Here is a 17,517-nt window from a genome sequence, read left to right as displayed (position 1 = left end):
GACCCTCAAGAGCCTATGTCCTAATCCCTCCATCGGTTGAGATATTCCATTTCTGGTGGAGACTCTGGATGTAACAAGAGAGGGTGACGTGATGAATATTTAATACTAGCACCGAGCTTTGTTTAGGGCCTTGCACCAGATTTCGCTAGCAGGATTTTCCATAGGGCTAACGTTACCCCACAGATGTTGAGGAGCATAATGGATTGTCCTCCAGGGAATCTCTCGGGCAATGACTTGGTTCAGTGGTAGTGAGTGCAGCGCCCTTCTCAGAGGAAGTTATTGGGGAAGTAAATTTAAAACAAATAAAAGGAAATGCTTTTCCACACAGCATGCAGCAATTCATGGCGTTCAAGGCCAGTAATATTTGTGGTTATGCTTGCTAAGGGTGGGGTGGGGGATCAAATTTTCTGCATCGGGGTGTCAGCTGCGCACTGCAGGAGTAAGGAAGAGATTCTCCCCATGCATGTACATCATTGCACCACTGACCAGGCATATCATGTGTCTGGTGCAAGGGGTGAGGTCTGTTTTCCTCTAATGCCTTAGCTTGTGCATTATGGGACTAGTACAACCTGATCCTGTATGGCAAATCCTAGGGAAACCAAGCCTCCACAACCTTTAATTTGCAGACATGCTTGCAGATAAGGAAGGGCTAATTTCTCCCTCCCCTCCTTCATGATGTAATTGACAAGCTTTCAGAATGCCTGACCCCTTCATCTCTCCTTAAAGGAACTAGCCCAATAGACTTATCCAGGGGGTTAAATTAAAACATTCTACATTGTTCACAGGTGTATTTAGAAAGAGTGCCTTTGGTTTAGCTGTTCTGTTAAGGAAACAGGCACACCTATTTCTCATTTCTCTTATTCTTTCATGCTTTCTCATATTTCATATATAGCATTTCTCATATATAGCAATCCTGATGTTCTCTTTTTGTTCCGTTTTTATCCCCCAGTTAGATTTATACAATTGGATCATTTCAATTATTTAAATTACAGATACACTCCCTTCTGTGGGAGGCAGGAAGCCTGTGTGGGTTGGAGACCAGAGATTTTCACAGTTCTCTCCTATCATATGATTATGGCAGATATACCATTGTTTTCTAACAATGTCCTCAGATTGTTACCAAACATTGCATGGGAAGGTTCGTATAGACTCTACTAGTATATACATCCTGATTTGCATTTCAGCCTTCTGTGACACTCCCGTGCAAGCGTCATCTTAAATTGTAACTTGCAGTGTTGTTTTGGCCAGCTTGATCCCAGGATATTGGAGAGACGGGGTGTATGAGGTAACATCTTCTGTTGGTGAGAGAGACCAGTTTTCAAGCTGACACCGAGCTCTGTCCTTTTCACCAACAGAAGCTGGTCCAATAAAAGATATTACTTCACTCCCCCTGTCTCTCTCAAATTGTAATGACAGCCTTCTAGAACGTAACCAATGTATTTTATTGGAGTGATCCTCAAGCTGTTAACCAATGATTCAAATTAAAGCACTTATGTAGCTAAATGTTCTGTGAGTTGAATACTTGTTTACTGATGTCTTAATTGCTTTTCCTTTTTCCTAGATGGTATCATGGCGCAATCAGTCGGACAGATGCAGAAAACCTGTTACGGTTGTGTAAAGAATGTAGCTACCTTGTAAGGAATAGTCAAACAAGCAAGCATGACTATTCTCTTTCCTTAAAGTAAGTACAGTTCAGTAAAACATGATGGACAAAAACTTATAAACAAGGCTTCCTTTGGTGCAGTAGAATTCAGTCACTTTTGTGGCACTAGTAAGGTTGGATAATGTACCCAAAGGAATTGTAGAATACGGATTGTCAGCTTGTGTTGCGTCTAGTGACAGTTCCTAGATTTGGCTTTGCACTTCTGGGGTGTTAAGGGATTTTTAATCTTTGCTTGGCGCGCTTTTAACAAAATACACTTGATCTTTTCCAGCGTCTGATTAAAACATTCATGCTCTTTCTGTTTTGTTTCAGCTTTTTAATAGACACCCATTTCTTGCTTGTTTCCCTTTTTCACAAAGACTGTCTTTCTGGCTGGAAATGTACAGTTGGGGGAAGCTGGTGTATAGGATGTAGTGCTATGAGTGAGAGATTGGAGGAGATTCGTAACAGTTAATGGGACACGGTCAAGGCCCATGGAACTCCAAAATTAAGTAATTGTTTTTGTTCTGGTCTCTTCCATACTTCCACTTAACAATTCTTCCCTTCCTGGCTTGGCTCACTCAGAGCATGCTCACGTTGTGCATATCAGCTCATCATAGGCTCACCTGACTCGAGCGTTCCTGCCACTGTTCCAGCAGCTAAGGAAATGCTGTCTTAGCCGAAGTCACAAACTAACCCTCTGTGCCTGTGTACAGCAGGAAGAAGCCCCTCCATGGGCTACTCCGACCTTGGGTCTGGGCACGCAGGCGTAAGAAGGCTTATTTATACCCTCCCTGGAACGGGTGCGGTGGGAAACGGGTCTGTGTAAAAGACTGTGCCTCTGTTGGAGGATACGTCAGCACTGCAGTGAGACCCCCGCGGCTCGCCTGTGCCAGCTGACTCGGGCTCGCGGTGCTCAGGCGAGGGGCTGTTTAACTGTGCTATAGGTGTTCAGGTTCTGGCTGCAACCTGGGCTCTGGGACCCTCCCACCTTGCAGGGTCCCAGAGCCCAGGCTCCAGACCGACCTGGTCTCTAGCCTCAAACAGTCCCTTAGACCCCTGTGGCTGGCATGGGCTTCTGGGGCTTGGGCTAACTGCAGTGTAGACATACCCCGATTCGTGATGCTTCCTACGGCAAGTCCTGGGATGGTGCAACAGGTCCATTTCTACTCCATGGGGCGGTGGTACCTAAAGTGTCACAAGGGCTCCACACTTATATGTAAATCTAGCAGTTAGCCCGTTTCAGACCTCCTACCCTTAAAGCTACAGGCCAAATACTCAGCATAGTCCATTGACTTCATGTTCTCAGATTTGGTTTTATACTCCCGTTGCCTTCAGCAGATGTGTGCCAATGTGCACAGGCTGAGGATCTGGCCCTACAGGTTAAAAATATGCTGTTCAAGAATATTAAAATCCAAATTCCTCTCTGTATGTGTGTCAACACACATTTCACACGCAGGCTTGCACTGTGACTTTGTGCTGTCATGTGCAGAGACCCACCCAGAATAGCTGGAATGCAGTTTCTGTGTAGAGCAGTGGTTCTCAAACTGGGGCCATCGCTTGTTCAGGGAAAGCCCCTGGCGGGCCGGGCCGGTTTGTTTACCTGCCGCGTCCGCAGGTTCGGCCAATCGCGGCTCCAGGCCACTGGGGGCTGCGGGAAGGGCGGCCAGCACATCCCTCAGCCCGCGCCGTTGCCTGGAGCGGCAAACCATGGCCAGTGGGAGCCGCGATCGGCCGAACCTCCGGATGCGGCAGGTAAAGAAACTGGCCTGGCCTGCCGGGGGCTTTCCCTTAACAAGCGATGGCCCTAGTTTGAGAACCACTGGTGTAGATGATATCCTCCTCTGATCCTCGCCTGTTTTCTGTGAGTTGTCAGCTGTAACGATTCCTCTGGTTCTCTGAGAACCTTGGAATGAATGACCCCGGCTCTGCTGACTTAAGTACATTTAAATTATACATTTAATAGGTTTTAAGGCCAGAAGGGAGCACCAGGATCATCTAGTCTGTTTTCCTGTATGACACAGGACAGAGAATTTCAGCCCAATGATTTGTGGTCGAACTAGAGCATATCTTTTAGGAAGACAACTAACTAACCCTGTGTTAGACTCCAGATGATGGCGAACCCACCCCCTCCCCTGGGAACCTGTTCCAGAGGTTAATTGCCCTCGCTGGTAACGTGTTGCATTTTTATTTCCGGTTTGAATTTTGCTGACTGAACTTCCCGGCATTGGCTCTTGCTATGCCTTCGTGTGCTACATTAATGAGCTGACTGTTACCAGTAACTCCCTGTGTGGGTATTTAGTCTGTGTTTTAAATCGCCCTTTAACCGACTCTTTGATAAACTCAATAGCTCGAGTTCCTTTAATCTGTCATGATAAGGTACGTTTTCCAGGCCACCGATCGTTTTTGTCGCTATTCTCCAAACCCTTCCCAACATGGTTTTAAAGTGTGGACCCCAAATCTAGACACAGAATACAGCAATGGTCTCACTAGCGCAATATACAGTGTAGCGAGGTATACCGCCTCCCTAGTCCTTCACAATAGCGTTGGGCTGAGAATTGGCCCCCTCTAGACATTGATAGTTCCCCATTAACAACTGCGTTTTGAGGCTGATCAGTTAACCCTTGTAAATCCCTTTCATCTGAGTCACGCCGATTTTTAGCTAGTTCGCCCTTTTCAAGGAGGCTGTTGTGTGGTGCTGTCAGCTGTCCCAGGATATTCCCGCAGCACAATTCCCGCTGTCAGCCACACTTGTACTCATCTCCGAGAACAATAACACGTTCTTTTACAGAACCGCGTTTTCCAGGAGCCCACATTGGAGGTAGTTAATTATATTTTCATCCTTTCAACTCTTCGGCGATGATCCTGTAGCTGCCATTCCATGACTTTGCCTGCTATTGGATCCTGGGCAAACAGGCCTATAGGTTATGTCTACACAGCAGTTGAAAACCGGCGGCTGGCAGGGCTCACGCTAAGGGGCTGTTTAATTGCGGTATAGACATTCAGGCTCGGGCTGGAGCCCTGGCTCTATGATCCTGGAAGGTGAGGGGGGTCCCAGAGCTTGCACTGCCTCCGAACCCAAATGTCAACACTGCAATTAAACAGCCCCGTGAGCCCCAGTCAGCCGGCAGGGGCCAGTCACCGGTGTCTAAATGCAATGTAAGCATACCCATGGTTACTTGGTTCATACCATTTGCCCTTTCTAAATATTGGCAAATCACTAACGTTCTTATCTCCAGTTCTCCAAGATTAACATCAGTGCTCTGGAATGCTCCTTTAAAATTCTTGGGTGCAAAAAAATGGTTTTAAAAATGGTTGTCTTTAGCAGACATGGTTTTAACATCCTCCTTGGCTACTGTTGGACTGGAAAGTATTTCATCATCATTATATGGTGAGACTGCATCATCCAGCTTCTTCCCAAATACAGAGCAGAACTATTTATTGAACACTGCTTCTGCCTTGTTCTCATAGTTGTCACTTTCCACATCTCCAGCTAGGAGTGGATCTGTACGTTTGAATGGGTTCCTTTTGTTCCTGATATATTTCAAAACATTCCGTCTTTTTGTCCTTGGCCCTGTTGGCCATGGGAAAGTTTGATACCTTTTAGCTTCTGAAATAAATCGCCTGCATTCCTTTAACATCTGATTCCTATTCGCTGCCAGCTGCCTCCCTGTTTTTCCATTTATTAATGTATTGTTTCATTATATTGTATTGCTGCTTTCATATCCCCTCCTAATGAAGAGGGCTGTTTAATCAAAATAGCCCTTTGGCTGCTGAGGGACTCGTTCCCTTTGGGCCTGAAGTAAGATGTTCTTCTGGACTGTTCCCAGGCATTAGTCACATGTCTCTGTCTAATTATTTCCTCCCAATGAGTTTTTCCCATCATTATTTTTAGCTTTTGGAAATTGACCCTTTTCAAGTGCCAAACATATATTGCTGTCTGGTTTAATTCTATTTGCCCAAAACAAATGTAACTAGGTCATCATGATCACTTCCACCTAGGCAGCCCACTAGCTTCAAGTTCAGTGAGTAATCTCCTACCTGCCTCATTAACTTCACCAGATCCTCATTAACGTTTATCTTGCCGTGCCGTCTGCTTCCTTCATTCTTTTTTGTTGGAGAATGAAACAAAGTGCATGTGTTCTGAGTATTTCGCCCTTTCCCATCTCTATTACTGAACTTCCTCTGTATTTGGCAGCAGCTCTGTATTTCCCTTTAGTATTTGTTGTTGTCCCTGATGCAGGTTTTAAAACCTCACACTAATTCTGCGCTTTTAGTTTGGTCAATTTTACTTTCATTTTGCAGCTTTTCTTCGGTTTTACTCCTACCGAGCTTTACTGCAATTGCACGCTCATCTAGTGTAGTTCTGTTTGGTGTCATTTTTGTATGGCTATCCTGTGCCCTTCCAGTTCCTACTTGCCAATAAATATCGGAGTAGTTTAGAATCCCTGGGGAGTATGAGCCCTGGTGACTTTGTTGCTCTGTGTTCCTGGAATAGGTGGTGGTTTTTCACGTGGGTTTGGTGTGTAGCATGCATCTAGCGTAACTGCCTTGCCTTCCTTCTCTAAAGCCAGTAGACTTTTGCGGTTACTCTTAGGCCCTGATCCAGTATTGCGAACCACATGGCCACCCCGATACACCCACCTAGAGCCTGAGCGCAGGGGCCCACCTGTGTGGCTCTTAGTGCAGCCTCTGGACCCTGAGGCTGATGTAAAGAAGATGAAATACTAGACCCCATCAGTTTTCCCAACCTCGTTATCTCCTGTATAGGTTCTAACATGTTATACCCAGGGTGCTCAAAGAAGGGTGGAAGAGCTAGGCTGCTAAAACCCAGTCCCAGGCACTTTCTCCCTTGAATGGCGTGGGCCCCAATCCTGCCTATACTGACACACGCAAGTAACGTAACTCACAGTTATGGTCCCACGGAGGGTTACTCCTGTGAGTCAAGTTAGTCACGTAGAAATGTTTGCAGGGCGGGGCCCGTGGTGAGTTCAGAACTCATTGACAGCTGGTCTAGAATGCTGCGTAGCACCATCAACAAGCTGTTTTTCAGAGACAATAAAACATCAAGATCATATTAGAGTTTTCTCTGTCTTCTTCCTTTTTTAAGAAGTGTAAATGAAATGCAGCCATCCGGCTCCTGGCTGGTGGTCGCTGTGACCCTCCGTATGGACATTCCCTGACCCCAACCGAGCCAGACCTTTCTTCATCAAGGTCAGCCTGCTGCTCATTCCCCTCCATCCCTCTACCCCACCCACTTCACACATACAAACCAAAAGTTTCAGAGTGCTTCACTGCACAACTTCAATACCCTGCTGACCCGCAAGAATGCAATCAACAGTTACAGCGTAAGGACAACCGTTGCAGAAACCAGCGCGGGATTTTGAAGGATGATCAGTTTTCCCCTGGTAGACAGACACAGGCATTCATGGAGGTGTGTTTGGGGGTGTGTAAAATAAGATAAAACAGAATATACTGTTTGAGGCTCTTGAATGCGACTGTAAAATAGATGTTAAATGTGTTCAATATACAAATAAGATTCAGTGCTGAGCCTCTCCACTTTGTAAATTATTTTAATGTTACAATTATAAAGATCTAAATTAGGAACTGCCAGCTACTACCTTGTTTGTTTTAGTGCATTTGGTAGCCTAGTATAAACAAACATGGTAATTAGTGATGATATTCCATGTATGAAAAACAACTTCAGCACACGTTATTAGTTCCCAAAAGCCATGCATAATTTAGTGCTGTCATTAGTGAGATGTACCCTCCAAAATAGTTTGAATTAACTTAAAAAAAATAATAATAAAAAGCTCTTCTGTACATCGGTTGCATCCGAGTGTAGCCCTTGCTCCGTGTTTGTTGACCCGGTAGGTCATAGTTAGCCAGTAAAGAGAGAGAGACTGATCAGGGAGCAGCTTACTGTCAGAGTAATTAGAGTGCACCTGTGCTCCAAGTCTCTGTTCTAAGGCAGTATTCTGGCTTCCAACTAAACCGAGCCCCATCCCTGCCCACTACTTTGGCACATGCTGCACATGTAATTCTTTACATCAGGATGTCCTTGGGAAGCTCTCCTGAGGCACGTCATATCTCTGCTTGCTAAGTATTAGTTTGTGAATTTAAATGTTATTTTACAGAGACTTCCTCTGAGCTGGCTGGAGCCTGATTTTGTTTGTTTTTTACCTAGGACCACAGCATCTTGCCTTCAGAGAGCAGGCAGTTACAGATTCGACCCATCTGCTTTCAGAGTTGGGATGAAGTTCTTGTCTGTTAGTTCACAAAATAGCTAGTAAGAGCCTGATTCTCACTGCGAGAGAACCGGAATTACAGGGGGAGTGATTTTACTGGCCTGGAAGGATCAAAGAAAGCAGACTTGCTATGCATCTGTCAGTGGCTAGCCTCATTTTGTAATACATTGGTAACAAATTGTGAAACTGACAGTAAACTGACGAAGTGGGTATTCACCCACAAAAGCTTATGCTCCAATACATCTGTTAGTCTGTAAGGTGCCACAGGACTCTTTGTCGCTATCTCCATCTTAGTTTCACTGCCATTTAGTCACATGCCTCTTTAATCTCAACGAGCTAGTTTTGCCTCTGATGTTATTGGCTTAAAATACTGGCCCCAAGAAATACTCCAGTTTGACAAAGAATATGGCCTGACTCCTTTCAAATAAGATTTAAAAAAAAAAAAAAAAAATCTCTTTCAAGGCACAACAGTTTTTAGACCGGTCAGTCTTAGGTGTCGTTTTCATTATTGATATCTCACAATTTAATTGCAATGGAATTCTAGAAGGATGTCTTTGGATACCTTCCCACCCCCACCCCCTGGTCACTAATTTGCTGTATGGCTTCAGGGAGAAAGGAGCAACACCGGGAATTCAAAGGGCTGCCATTCTGCAGTCCAGCAATAGCTTTCCTCATTGATTTATGGGGTGACAAGACAGTTTTCCAAGGGGTACAGTAGGCATGTTTCATTCAATTATGGACAGTCAGCTGTAAACCTTGGTTTGTGGCTACTGCCATCTTGAGAGCAAGAAACAAGATTTTCTTTGTAAAAACCCGGTAGCCCTTTATTTGTTTTACAGAATAAATCTTGTCCTTGTTAATAAACATGGGACCAGAGAGCCATTTCCAAGTCTCACTTCTTTTGCACTATATTAAATGCTTTCAGTTTTCGGACACCCCTTTAGATAGAATGTGAACTTAATAACTGCAATGTATAGTTGGTTTTGCATCAACAGGTTTGCGAATAGCGGTTGACAATGGATATTGGTCTGTATATAAATGCTGCTGGAGCAAGGCAGAACATTTTTCTTCTGTTTTGTTTTGGTCAGATCTAGGGTTCTGCGGAAGCATGAATTGTTTTATTCTTCAATTCTGTTCTCTCTAGGTTCTTATACCGTGCTCATTGCTGTAATATCTGAGCTCCTTCCAGTAGTGCATTAAGGAATAGAAGTAACATCTGCCATGTGATGTTCATTCTCTCCTCTGCCATGGGGGAGAAGTAGGTGCAGTTGAGTGTCTTGCTTTTGGAGTGTGGTTTTTAATACATATTTAGCTCTGTATTTATATTAAAGAAGGCAGATCAAAGAAATGTGTCCACCCCTTGGAGTGGAAACGTGGGGAGGTTTGTGATGGTCCTTCCTTCTGGGGGATTTGTTCCGGAGTCTCAGACCAGCCCTGAGAAAGTCCCATTTCCTGCACCGATGAGCTTTGCCCTTAATAGAGAGAGTTCTGTTGTGCCATGAGACCAGAGTTGTGGACCATGGTCTTCGTCCCAGAGCTTTAAGCTGTTTGACATGCCCTGGGCCCAGGCCCTGGAGCTCCTTTTAGATAAGGACTGAAGCCTGGAACTAGATTCCCTATTCTGTGGGAGGTCAGTGTTGGGAGGATGTGCTCACACTAGTCCACGTTGCTGAGGAGATGCGCTGCCACGTTCTGTACTAGGTGGAGTTTCCTCTGAAAGCTTCGTGCCCAGGCCTACAGCATTGCTGTAGTTCAGCCAAGAAAAACAGGCCAGGCCCTTGTGTGCCAGGATGGGACAATCTCTTCTAGACAAGCAGAGATGATAGAAAGTGTGGCTCATGCTGCTATGTGAAAGTTCAGGGTCAGTGACGAATCCATGAGCAGCTCTCCTGAGCCAGGGACCCGAGTTGACCAATAGTGGGTGTGACAGGAGACTGAACCATGGCTGCAGACTCTTCCGAGTGCTCCCCTCTGCCCGTCTGCATCACTTCTGTCATACTCGCGTGCAGTGAGAGCCAGTGGCTAGGTGGTGGTCAGGAATAAGAGTAGGTTGGTGGAAAATAACTTGAGAAGGCCGCTGTGCCCAACCAGGGAGAGTGTTTGCAGGGTTCTGCGAGATTGTGGGGGGATGGACACTTTTGTTAAGAGGACAATGGCAATCTTGTATTTCAAACTACACGACTGGGAATCAGGCGATCAATGTTTATTTCTGGTTCTGCTGCAAACTTCTGTGTGACCTTGGGCAACTCACTTAACTACTACTTGCTTCAGTTTCCCCATCTGTAAAATGGGACATTGATACATCGCTATCTCCTGGAGCTACTGTGAGGCTTACTCCATTAATGTTGGTAAAGTACTTTGAGATCATCTGACAGAAGGTGCTGTGCAAGTACCAGGTATTACAAGGTGGTATCTGACGCTTTGAGAGAGCATAGCATGGCGGCACGGGTCTCGTCTCATAAGATGGGGGAGGGGGATAAATCATGTTTTTAAACAGTCTCCAGGTGAACTGATCTACCTGCCTCTAGTGCTAGTGTGAAGCTAGAGGCTAACTAGCAAGTCAGCATGGCCTCCTTCCCTAAATGCCCCCAGAGCTGCTCACAACTTGGGAAAAGCACTTGACTAACATCAGGTTACTGTTATTTACCCAGTCTCCATATGGGGATTTCTAAATCTTCCCGCCTTGAGCCTGTAGAAATGCAATATCCTGTCGTAGTGATTGGGGGACGTCTGAATCCCAGGCTCTGGTCAGTGTTTGCAGAAGTGGCCATTGGCTTCGGTGCTTTGTTGTTTGTTGCATTACCTGGGCACCCCAGTCCCGAAGCTCCCACTTACTTCAGGAGGATCTGGGGGAGGGGACGGGACGGGGGTGGGGACTCGGCCTTTCTGAAAGGCGGAAAGTGGTGCACCCAGAACGAGAGGCCCCCTTGGAACAGCGCCTGAGAATAAATATTACAGCTGGTATCGTTTGCCACTGCTTTGTATCCAGGCGTAGGAGGGTCACCAAATTTAGCGTGATCAAAGGAACTCAACATGTGCACCATCCCTCTTTCTGCCAGCAGGGGGGCACGGGAGGGGAGAGGGGTCATGTCCAAGGCTTCTCTGCCCTCTGCTGTTCACGAGCTGTTACACTGGGCTGTTGGTAGTCGGCAGTTTAGAGCAGTCGGCCCATGAGTAGGGAAGGAACGGTGCACTCCTCGGCCAGGGACCTATCTCCTTATTACTTTCTCCAGGGTCCCTTAGTGGGAACGGGCACGTGGTGGTGTCTTTGGAATCCCCCAGAGGATCTGTTGTCTGTGGCTTAGTGGCAGGGTTTTCGAACATCATCTAGCATTCACGGTGGGAGGCAGTGCTTCCACTGGGACTTCTGTCTTTGCAGTCTGACACAGGTGTGCAACGGGCGTGAAATCGAATTCAGTGTTAGGCCAACGCCATTTTACACGGAGTCGTGAAGACAAAAGTGGTGCCTTTACTGTGCGTCTGGAAAGCCCTCCCGTAGTCTAGCACGTTTGCTTGCTGAAACAGTTCAGTTTGTGTGTTGATACAAAGTTGGCTCTGTTAGGACTCACTGCTGTTTTGTTCAGCATGTGGAGAGGGAATGTGTTCACATTAGAGTCTGAAATAAGCTATAATTCAGTACATAACCACAAATATTAGCTTGAAAATGTGTAAACGTCTCCAAGGCTGAAAGGATTAACTCTTCTAAACAGGATGAAAAGAGCAGTGCCGATGACAGCTTCCTTTGATGGCGTTACCAAGTGTTTGCTGAGATATGCAGCTCAGAATGCCAGCATAAGACAGGTCCACACAGGCTGATTCCAGATCATTGCCTGTCGTTGTGAAATTCAGGGGAAAACTGTTTCGAGCCAGACTGCACGCGTGCCCCCGCTGCCCTGGTGCTGGGAATGTGACTGTATGTATATACTCGGGCGGGGTGCGGTGTTTGCACCGGGGGGCAATGTCTCATTCAGCGAGCTGGCGGCATAGGTGATTCTGCCCCCAGTTCCTGTAGGAGCAGTGTGATTCTTTCTGCCTCCCCACAGGCAGCTCGGCCTACGCTTGCAGTGCTCTGTGTGCATGCACATTGCGGTTGCTATTAGAAAGGAGCTGTGATACCGTGGTACGGACTTACTGTGATCATTCCCAGCTTTCACCTCTTCTTGGTGCAGAGAAAGGCACCTGGGTGCTCTCTCCCTACCTCTCCGGCAGGTTCTTGCCCTCCCAGCTCCTTTTCCCACAACATACTGTCTGCCTCCTTGCCACTGGGTGCTCTGCTCCCCGCCCTCTGTTTCCTCCTTTTACCTGCCAGTGACTGCAGTAGGAGAGCAGACCCTGAGCTTTTCCTCTCTCAGCAGCCCAGTGCTGAGGGGGTCCCACTGCCTGGGGGGTTCCAGCACCTCCATGTCCTCCTGTTGCAGCCTGCGGGTTGGTTGGGTGTTGGCCCAGGTGTGTTAGCTGCCCCTGTGGCGCATGCTTTACTGGAAAGGGCTAAGTCAAGTGCGGATTCATAAATAGGTTCCATCCTAAGTGTGATTCTGAAGTTTTAACACTGTATCGCTGATGTATCCTTCCGCATCTGTGACCGTGTCACCAGCCCCTCTGGCAGGGCTTGTACCGGCTGTGGTAATACCGGCCACCTTCATTGTGGTGCTCCCCAGTTGGGCTTCCTAGAAGGGATGTTGCTAGAGGCTACTGTGAAGGAGCTTTCTCAGTTAGCATGGTAAGGTGTCTCCGAAGCTGTTGACAGTCGACAGAGCTAATGAGTTAATGCAAACATCCTGCAAATGAACACATCCTGAGATCAAAGGATGTGCTGAAAGTCAGGGAAACACGTCTATGCATTTAAATGCAATCCAGGATTCACTAATAGCATGGAAACGGGTAGGACCTGACTGTCAGAGGCGCTGAGCAATGAAACCTGTGGGGTTTTGGGTGTTCGACACCTAAAACAGGGAGTGATGAGAATTGGAGGTTAAACCAATAAGCGGTAAGGAAGAAAATCCATTTCCACAGAGCTAGGGAAAGCCAAGCTCAGCCAGGTAGGTGGGTGCCAGAAAGAAACTCATTGTATCCTTGTTCCTCGGTCACTCTACAGTGTCACCCCACTTCGGTGCAGTGAGCCGCGAACCCCGTCTTTCTACACCCCAGGGAAGGGGGCGCACTCTCGGGCCTTTCCTAACCCGGATGTCTCTTGGGGGGGCGGGGGGGGGGGGGCTGCGTGGCTGAACTCGGAGCTGACAGGCTGGGGGAGGGGAGGGGAGGCCTTTTTCCTGTCATGTAAGAGTTCTGAGGGATATTAGCAATACTTAGGCTCCCCTCGCAAAGCTGCCTCTCAGGCTTGGCCCAGAGAATGGGCGTTTCATCAGTTCTTCTCTTAGTGCTGTGGTTGGTCACTCAGATCTGCTTCCGTGATGGACAGCTGGGCTTGAGGCGAATCACTGTTGGCTGACTTGTCCAGGGGTGTCGGCACAGAACCTCTAGGTGCTGGCCTGAGCATAAACAGTGGGGCTTATGATCACTGTCCCCAATGAAGACTGGGCAGGAGCTGTGGGGAGAGCTGCTCTGCCTGAGGGCCACTGCAGCAGGCCCCGTTGAACACCTCTGGGTTTGTTTCTGTGATGCAAATAGCCTGTGTTTGTCAGCTGGCGGGGAGAGGCCAGGGAAGCTCTCCAGTGCCAACGCACTGAGTGAGTCCCAGCTGCATGAATATGGGGCAGCAAAGTTGGTGGGCGATCGCAGACAGGTGATAGACTCCAGTGCTGTGTCGGGCCACGATGTTCCCTCCCGTGCTCCAGCTGGGCAGCGTGCAACAAGAGAAACTCTTTCGATAACTTACGGGGCGCACAGACACACTGGGAGCTGTGTCCCGCTGCACAAGGTATTGATTCTTCTTGCAGACCTAGCACGTAACACAAAAACAGCCACACTGGGTCAGACTCATGGTCCATCCGGCCCAGTATCCTGTCTGCCGACAGTGGCCAATGCCAGGTGCTTCAGAGGGAATGAACGGAACAGGGCAATTACTGAGTGATCCATCCCCTGTCATCCCATCCCAGCTTCAGACAGTCAGAGCACCTCTTGGGGAATGTATTTTAAATGTTGGCTCTCCAGTGCAGATTGCTGTCCCGCAGCTAGTGTCGAGTCCCATTTCCAGTACATGGAGAATGCAACGCTTTGCTTTACAGAGTAGACCCCGACAACGTAAAGAAGTTGCTGTGTTCTGTGATCTTCATTAGAAAGGGAGCTCGGAGTCAGCACAGCTCATCCTCACTGCGGGGTCAGGGTGCGGTTGGCCTCTGAGAGGGTGTGAAATCGGCTTCCCTCACACTGGGGCCAGCCGTGCCTGCCATCTATGATCACTAGCACCCCCTTGGGAGGGGCTGGGGGAGGGGGGATTTCATGCTCCCCCTCCACACCGGCACCAGACTGGGCCTGTGCTGCGCTCTGTCTGGGGGGGGGGGGGCTAGCAGGTGACACGCTCCCTTTGTCTGCCCGAGGGTTCCTGCAGGCGAAACGCCTCCGGGAACTGCGGCACCACAGCACTAGCCACCGACCTGGCTTGGTGGCCGTGGGCACGCCGAGCCCTGGAGCAGTTAGCCCAGAGGGCCGTGTTGCATTGACAAGGGTGTGTAACACCGACGTGGGGTCATTGGCAGTAACAGCTGGTGCTGCGATTGAGAGCGGGAGCCTAGCCGCTCTCTAGGCCATTTCCCCGCCTGGCCCAGTGCGAGCCAGCTCGGAGAAGAGCGGGTGAATGGGGAATGCACAGACCTATGCACACTGCTCTAGAACCCAGCAGGCCGGGAGAAGCAGAGGGATATTTATTCCTCCCCAGGATTGCTATACAGAGTTACAAAACCACACTTCCCCAAAAGCACTGGCAGAGACACCAGTCCAGCCCATCAGTCTGCAGGGCCATTTATCAGAGCCCCCTGGTGAAGGGAACTAGGATGGTAATGGATACTGAACCATGCATGTTCAGCCATGGCTAGAGATTGTAATAGATAAAAGTAAAATCAAAAACCCTGCAGATCCAGAGTCTTTTGCCAACTTCCATTTAAAGCAGGAGGAAACGGCTGTGATTTAGTGCTGCTACTATTCCACCGTAGCCTTGAGTTGCGAATGCCCGTCCAGGCTCTCGAGGCAAGGAAACCTCCCTGACTCGTAAATCACCCTCGATGAGTAGGCGTATGTTTCCTCGCCGTGTTCCTGCAATGGAATAAGAGAAGCACAAGTGAATATTTTCCAAGGTGAGAGCTGAGATGGAAAGATCCGCTCAGTCTTTGTAACATAACATCCCACAAATATTTCTGGCCTTGCATCTCATCTTCAGAGACCTTTGTTCTAAGGGAGCAGCTTTAGCTGCTGTATATAGCTTATTCTTTCTTGTTCCTCCGCTATTTTTGGACAGTCTGTAACTAATAGTACTGAAACTATAAAGATGGGAAGCACCAAGGGCCACTGACGTGCATAAACAGCGAGGTGCAGCCTCACAAAGTGGTGATTTCTGCTAATAGTCCATGCACAGGTGATTGAATCTGTCCATAAGAAGGTATAGTGTGTGGTCATACACAGCCTGATAGGTCAGTCTGAAATTAAAGCGAACAACAGGCTGGATTGTCGCCCTGAGAGCCCAGCCCTGGTTCTGGGAGCCGCAGCAGAATTTCCAGGCACACTGAGCTGGTAGTTCTGCCCCTCTAAATGGTGCCTTGCATACTTGGGAAGGCACGAAGCAGTAAGCCAGCTCCCCAAAGAGATTATTTACAACCCCACGCACGGCGGGCTCTGAAAGGCGCCTAGCATCCCCCCTGCGCTCTCCCCAAGGCCCAGCCGCGGTTTGGCTCCAAGCTAACTACAACGTCTCTTCCAGAGCCGACATTTGTGGTTATTCTGATGGTGAATTATTCTCTCGATGCTAACGCTGAGTTATTAGCAGCGTTCTGCCATCTCTTTCCAGGTTTGTATGCCCTAAGAGCAGCGACTGCAAGCCTTGGATGCAACTTCAGAGCATCCTTGTGATTCTAAAAGTAACCCAGGGCTGAAGCCCCTTAGGCCAGGCGGCAGTTGCAGCCCAGACAGGCTCTCTCTGGCAATGTGTTAGAATAAGCTCTCAAGGGGGCAGTTATTGAATTTCTTCTTGGTTATCTAATTGCGTGTCACACTTTGCTGTTATTTCTTCTAAGTGTAACAGATTTGAGAAGCGATTACTTCACCAGATAGAAATATCAATAATAACCGCAGCTGTATGGAGACACCTTTAATGAAACGGCTTTTAAATTACTGCAATTCCTTTTCATTTGTTAATTAATATGCTCTGTACAGCACTAAGCTGTTTATCGGCAGCATTTTCCTCCTACCGTGATCCCTCTGAACATAGAGGAATCTGTCAGACGCCTGATGCGGGTTATCTTACGCTCACCCGGTGCGTCAGAAAACCTGCTCGAAGCCTCTGGGCATTGCCATAATATACATATTTAATGACTTGTGTAATTATAGCCAGTTTGTTCTGTAATTAATATTTACACTTTTCAGGCCGTTAATGGACACACTTCTCACGAGGAGGGTGCATCTTTTATTTAGTAATGGAAGGAGGATTTTTTTTTTTTAGAAGTGTCAATTTTCCAAGCTCAGTAGTGGGTTTCACAGCTCTGCCCGTGGCTCCTTTTGCTGTGTCTGTCTGACGTGGTAGCGATCGTAATGCTCGGTGCTTTTCTGCAGCCACCCCAGAGCTCTGGACAAAGGAGATGGCGTTTTACGCGTGTGTCCTGCTGGAGGTCGCACAGTGGGTTAGGAATAGAACCTCAGGAGTTCTGACTCGCAGCCTCGTGTCCTGGCCACTAGGCTACACTCTGGTCACTACAGAGTGACAGCCCCTGAGCCAGAAAGGCTCATTAAGGGCCACCCACGACCCCCTGCAACCGCAGAAGGCTTGTTGGCCTCCAGCTGCCTGTTCTGGCTGATCAGGGGCTGAGAAGTCTGCTAAAGCCTGTGGGAGGGGGGCTTAGGGGCAGTGAGGAACACCTGAGACCCATACAAATGGCCCCAAATGTTTGCAGGACCTGAGGTGGGGGGTGGGGACGGACCCAGTGAGTGTTTGAAGAGCAGGAGATTGTTGCCTGCAGACTTGGCAGGCCTCCTGCCCAGAACTCCCAGGAGCAGCTAGCTAGATGTTCCCTTCAGCTTTTCAGGGGCAGTTGTCAGCTAATGGCTGATTTGAAGGGTCCCAGCAGTACATCGTTGTAGTTATGGATGTGACTGCATTGTGGTACAAAACCTGTAGAGGAGATATTGGGAGAGCCGTGGCATCCAAAGGCAGATAATCTCTATAAACATGGATTTTCCCCCACCCGAACCCTCCCCCACCAGTTTCATAGGTATTGCACAGTTTAAAAAATTCAGCTCCTCACAAATGCACTCTATCTATAAATGCTGATTTGTGTTGATGTATGTGGGTGTTGAATTAAAAAAAAGAAAAAGGCAATCAGCTCTGTGATTAAGTAAATTTTTGGAACTGTATTACTAGCAGTCATGCTGCAAAACCCTGTAATTAATGTAGGCATATTCTGGGCCAAAGAATAAAACCGAATCTTTGTTGTGTATCAGTGCATAAATCAATTGCATTAGAGG

General features: G+C 47.9%; 1 protein-coding gene across 1 annotated transcript in view; it reads left to right on the top strand.

The window, feature by feature from the left end:
* SHB (SH2 domain containing adaptor protein B) overlaps window positions 1-17,517 on the top strand; it is a 135,069-nt gene that overhangs the window by 102,706 nt on the left and 14,846 nt on the right. Inside the window, exon 5 of the mRNA XM_065406819.1 lies at window positions 1,562-1,681. Coding sequence (XP_065262891.1) covers window positions 1,562-1,681 — 120 coding nt within the window. The remainder of the gene's footprint in view (window positions 1-1,561; window positions 1,682-17,517) is intronic.

Source organism: Emys orbicularis, chromosome 6 (genome assembly GCF_028017835.1).
Source record: "Emys orbicularis isolate rEmyOrb1 chromosome 6, rEmyOrb1.hap1, whole genome shotgun sequence".
Classification (NCBI taxonomy): domain Eukaryota; kingdom Metazoa; phylum Chordata; order Testudines; family Emydidae; genus Emys; species Emys orbicularis.
Note: the sequence above shows the minus strand (reverse complement) of the source record. Positions and strands in the feature narration are given on the sequence as shown.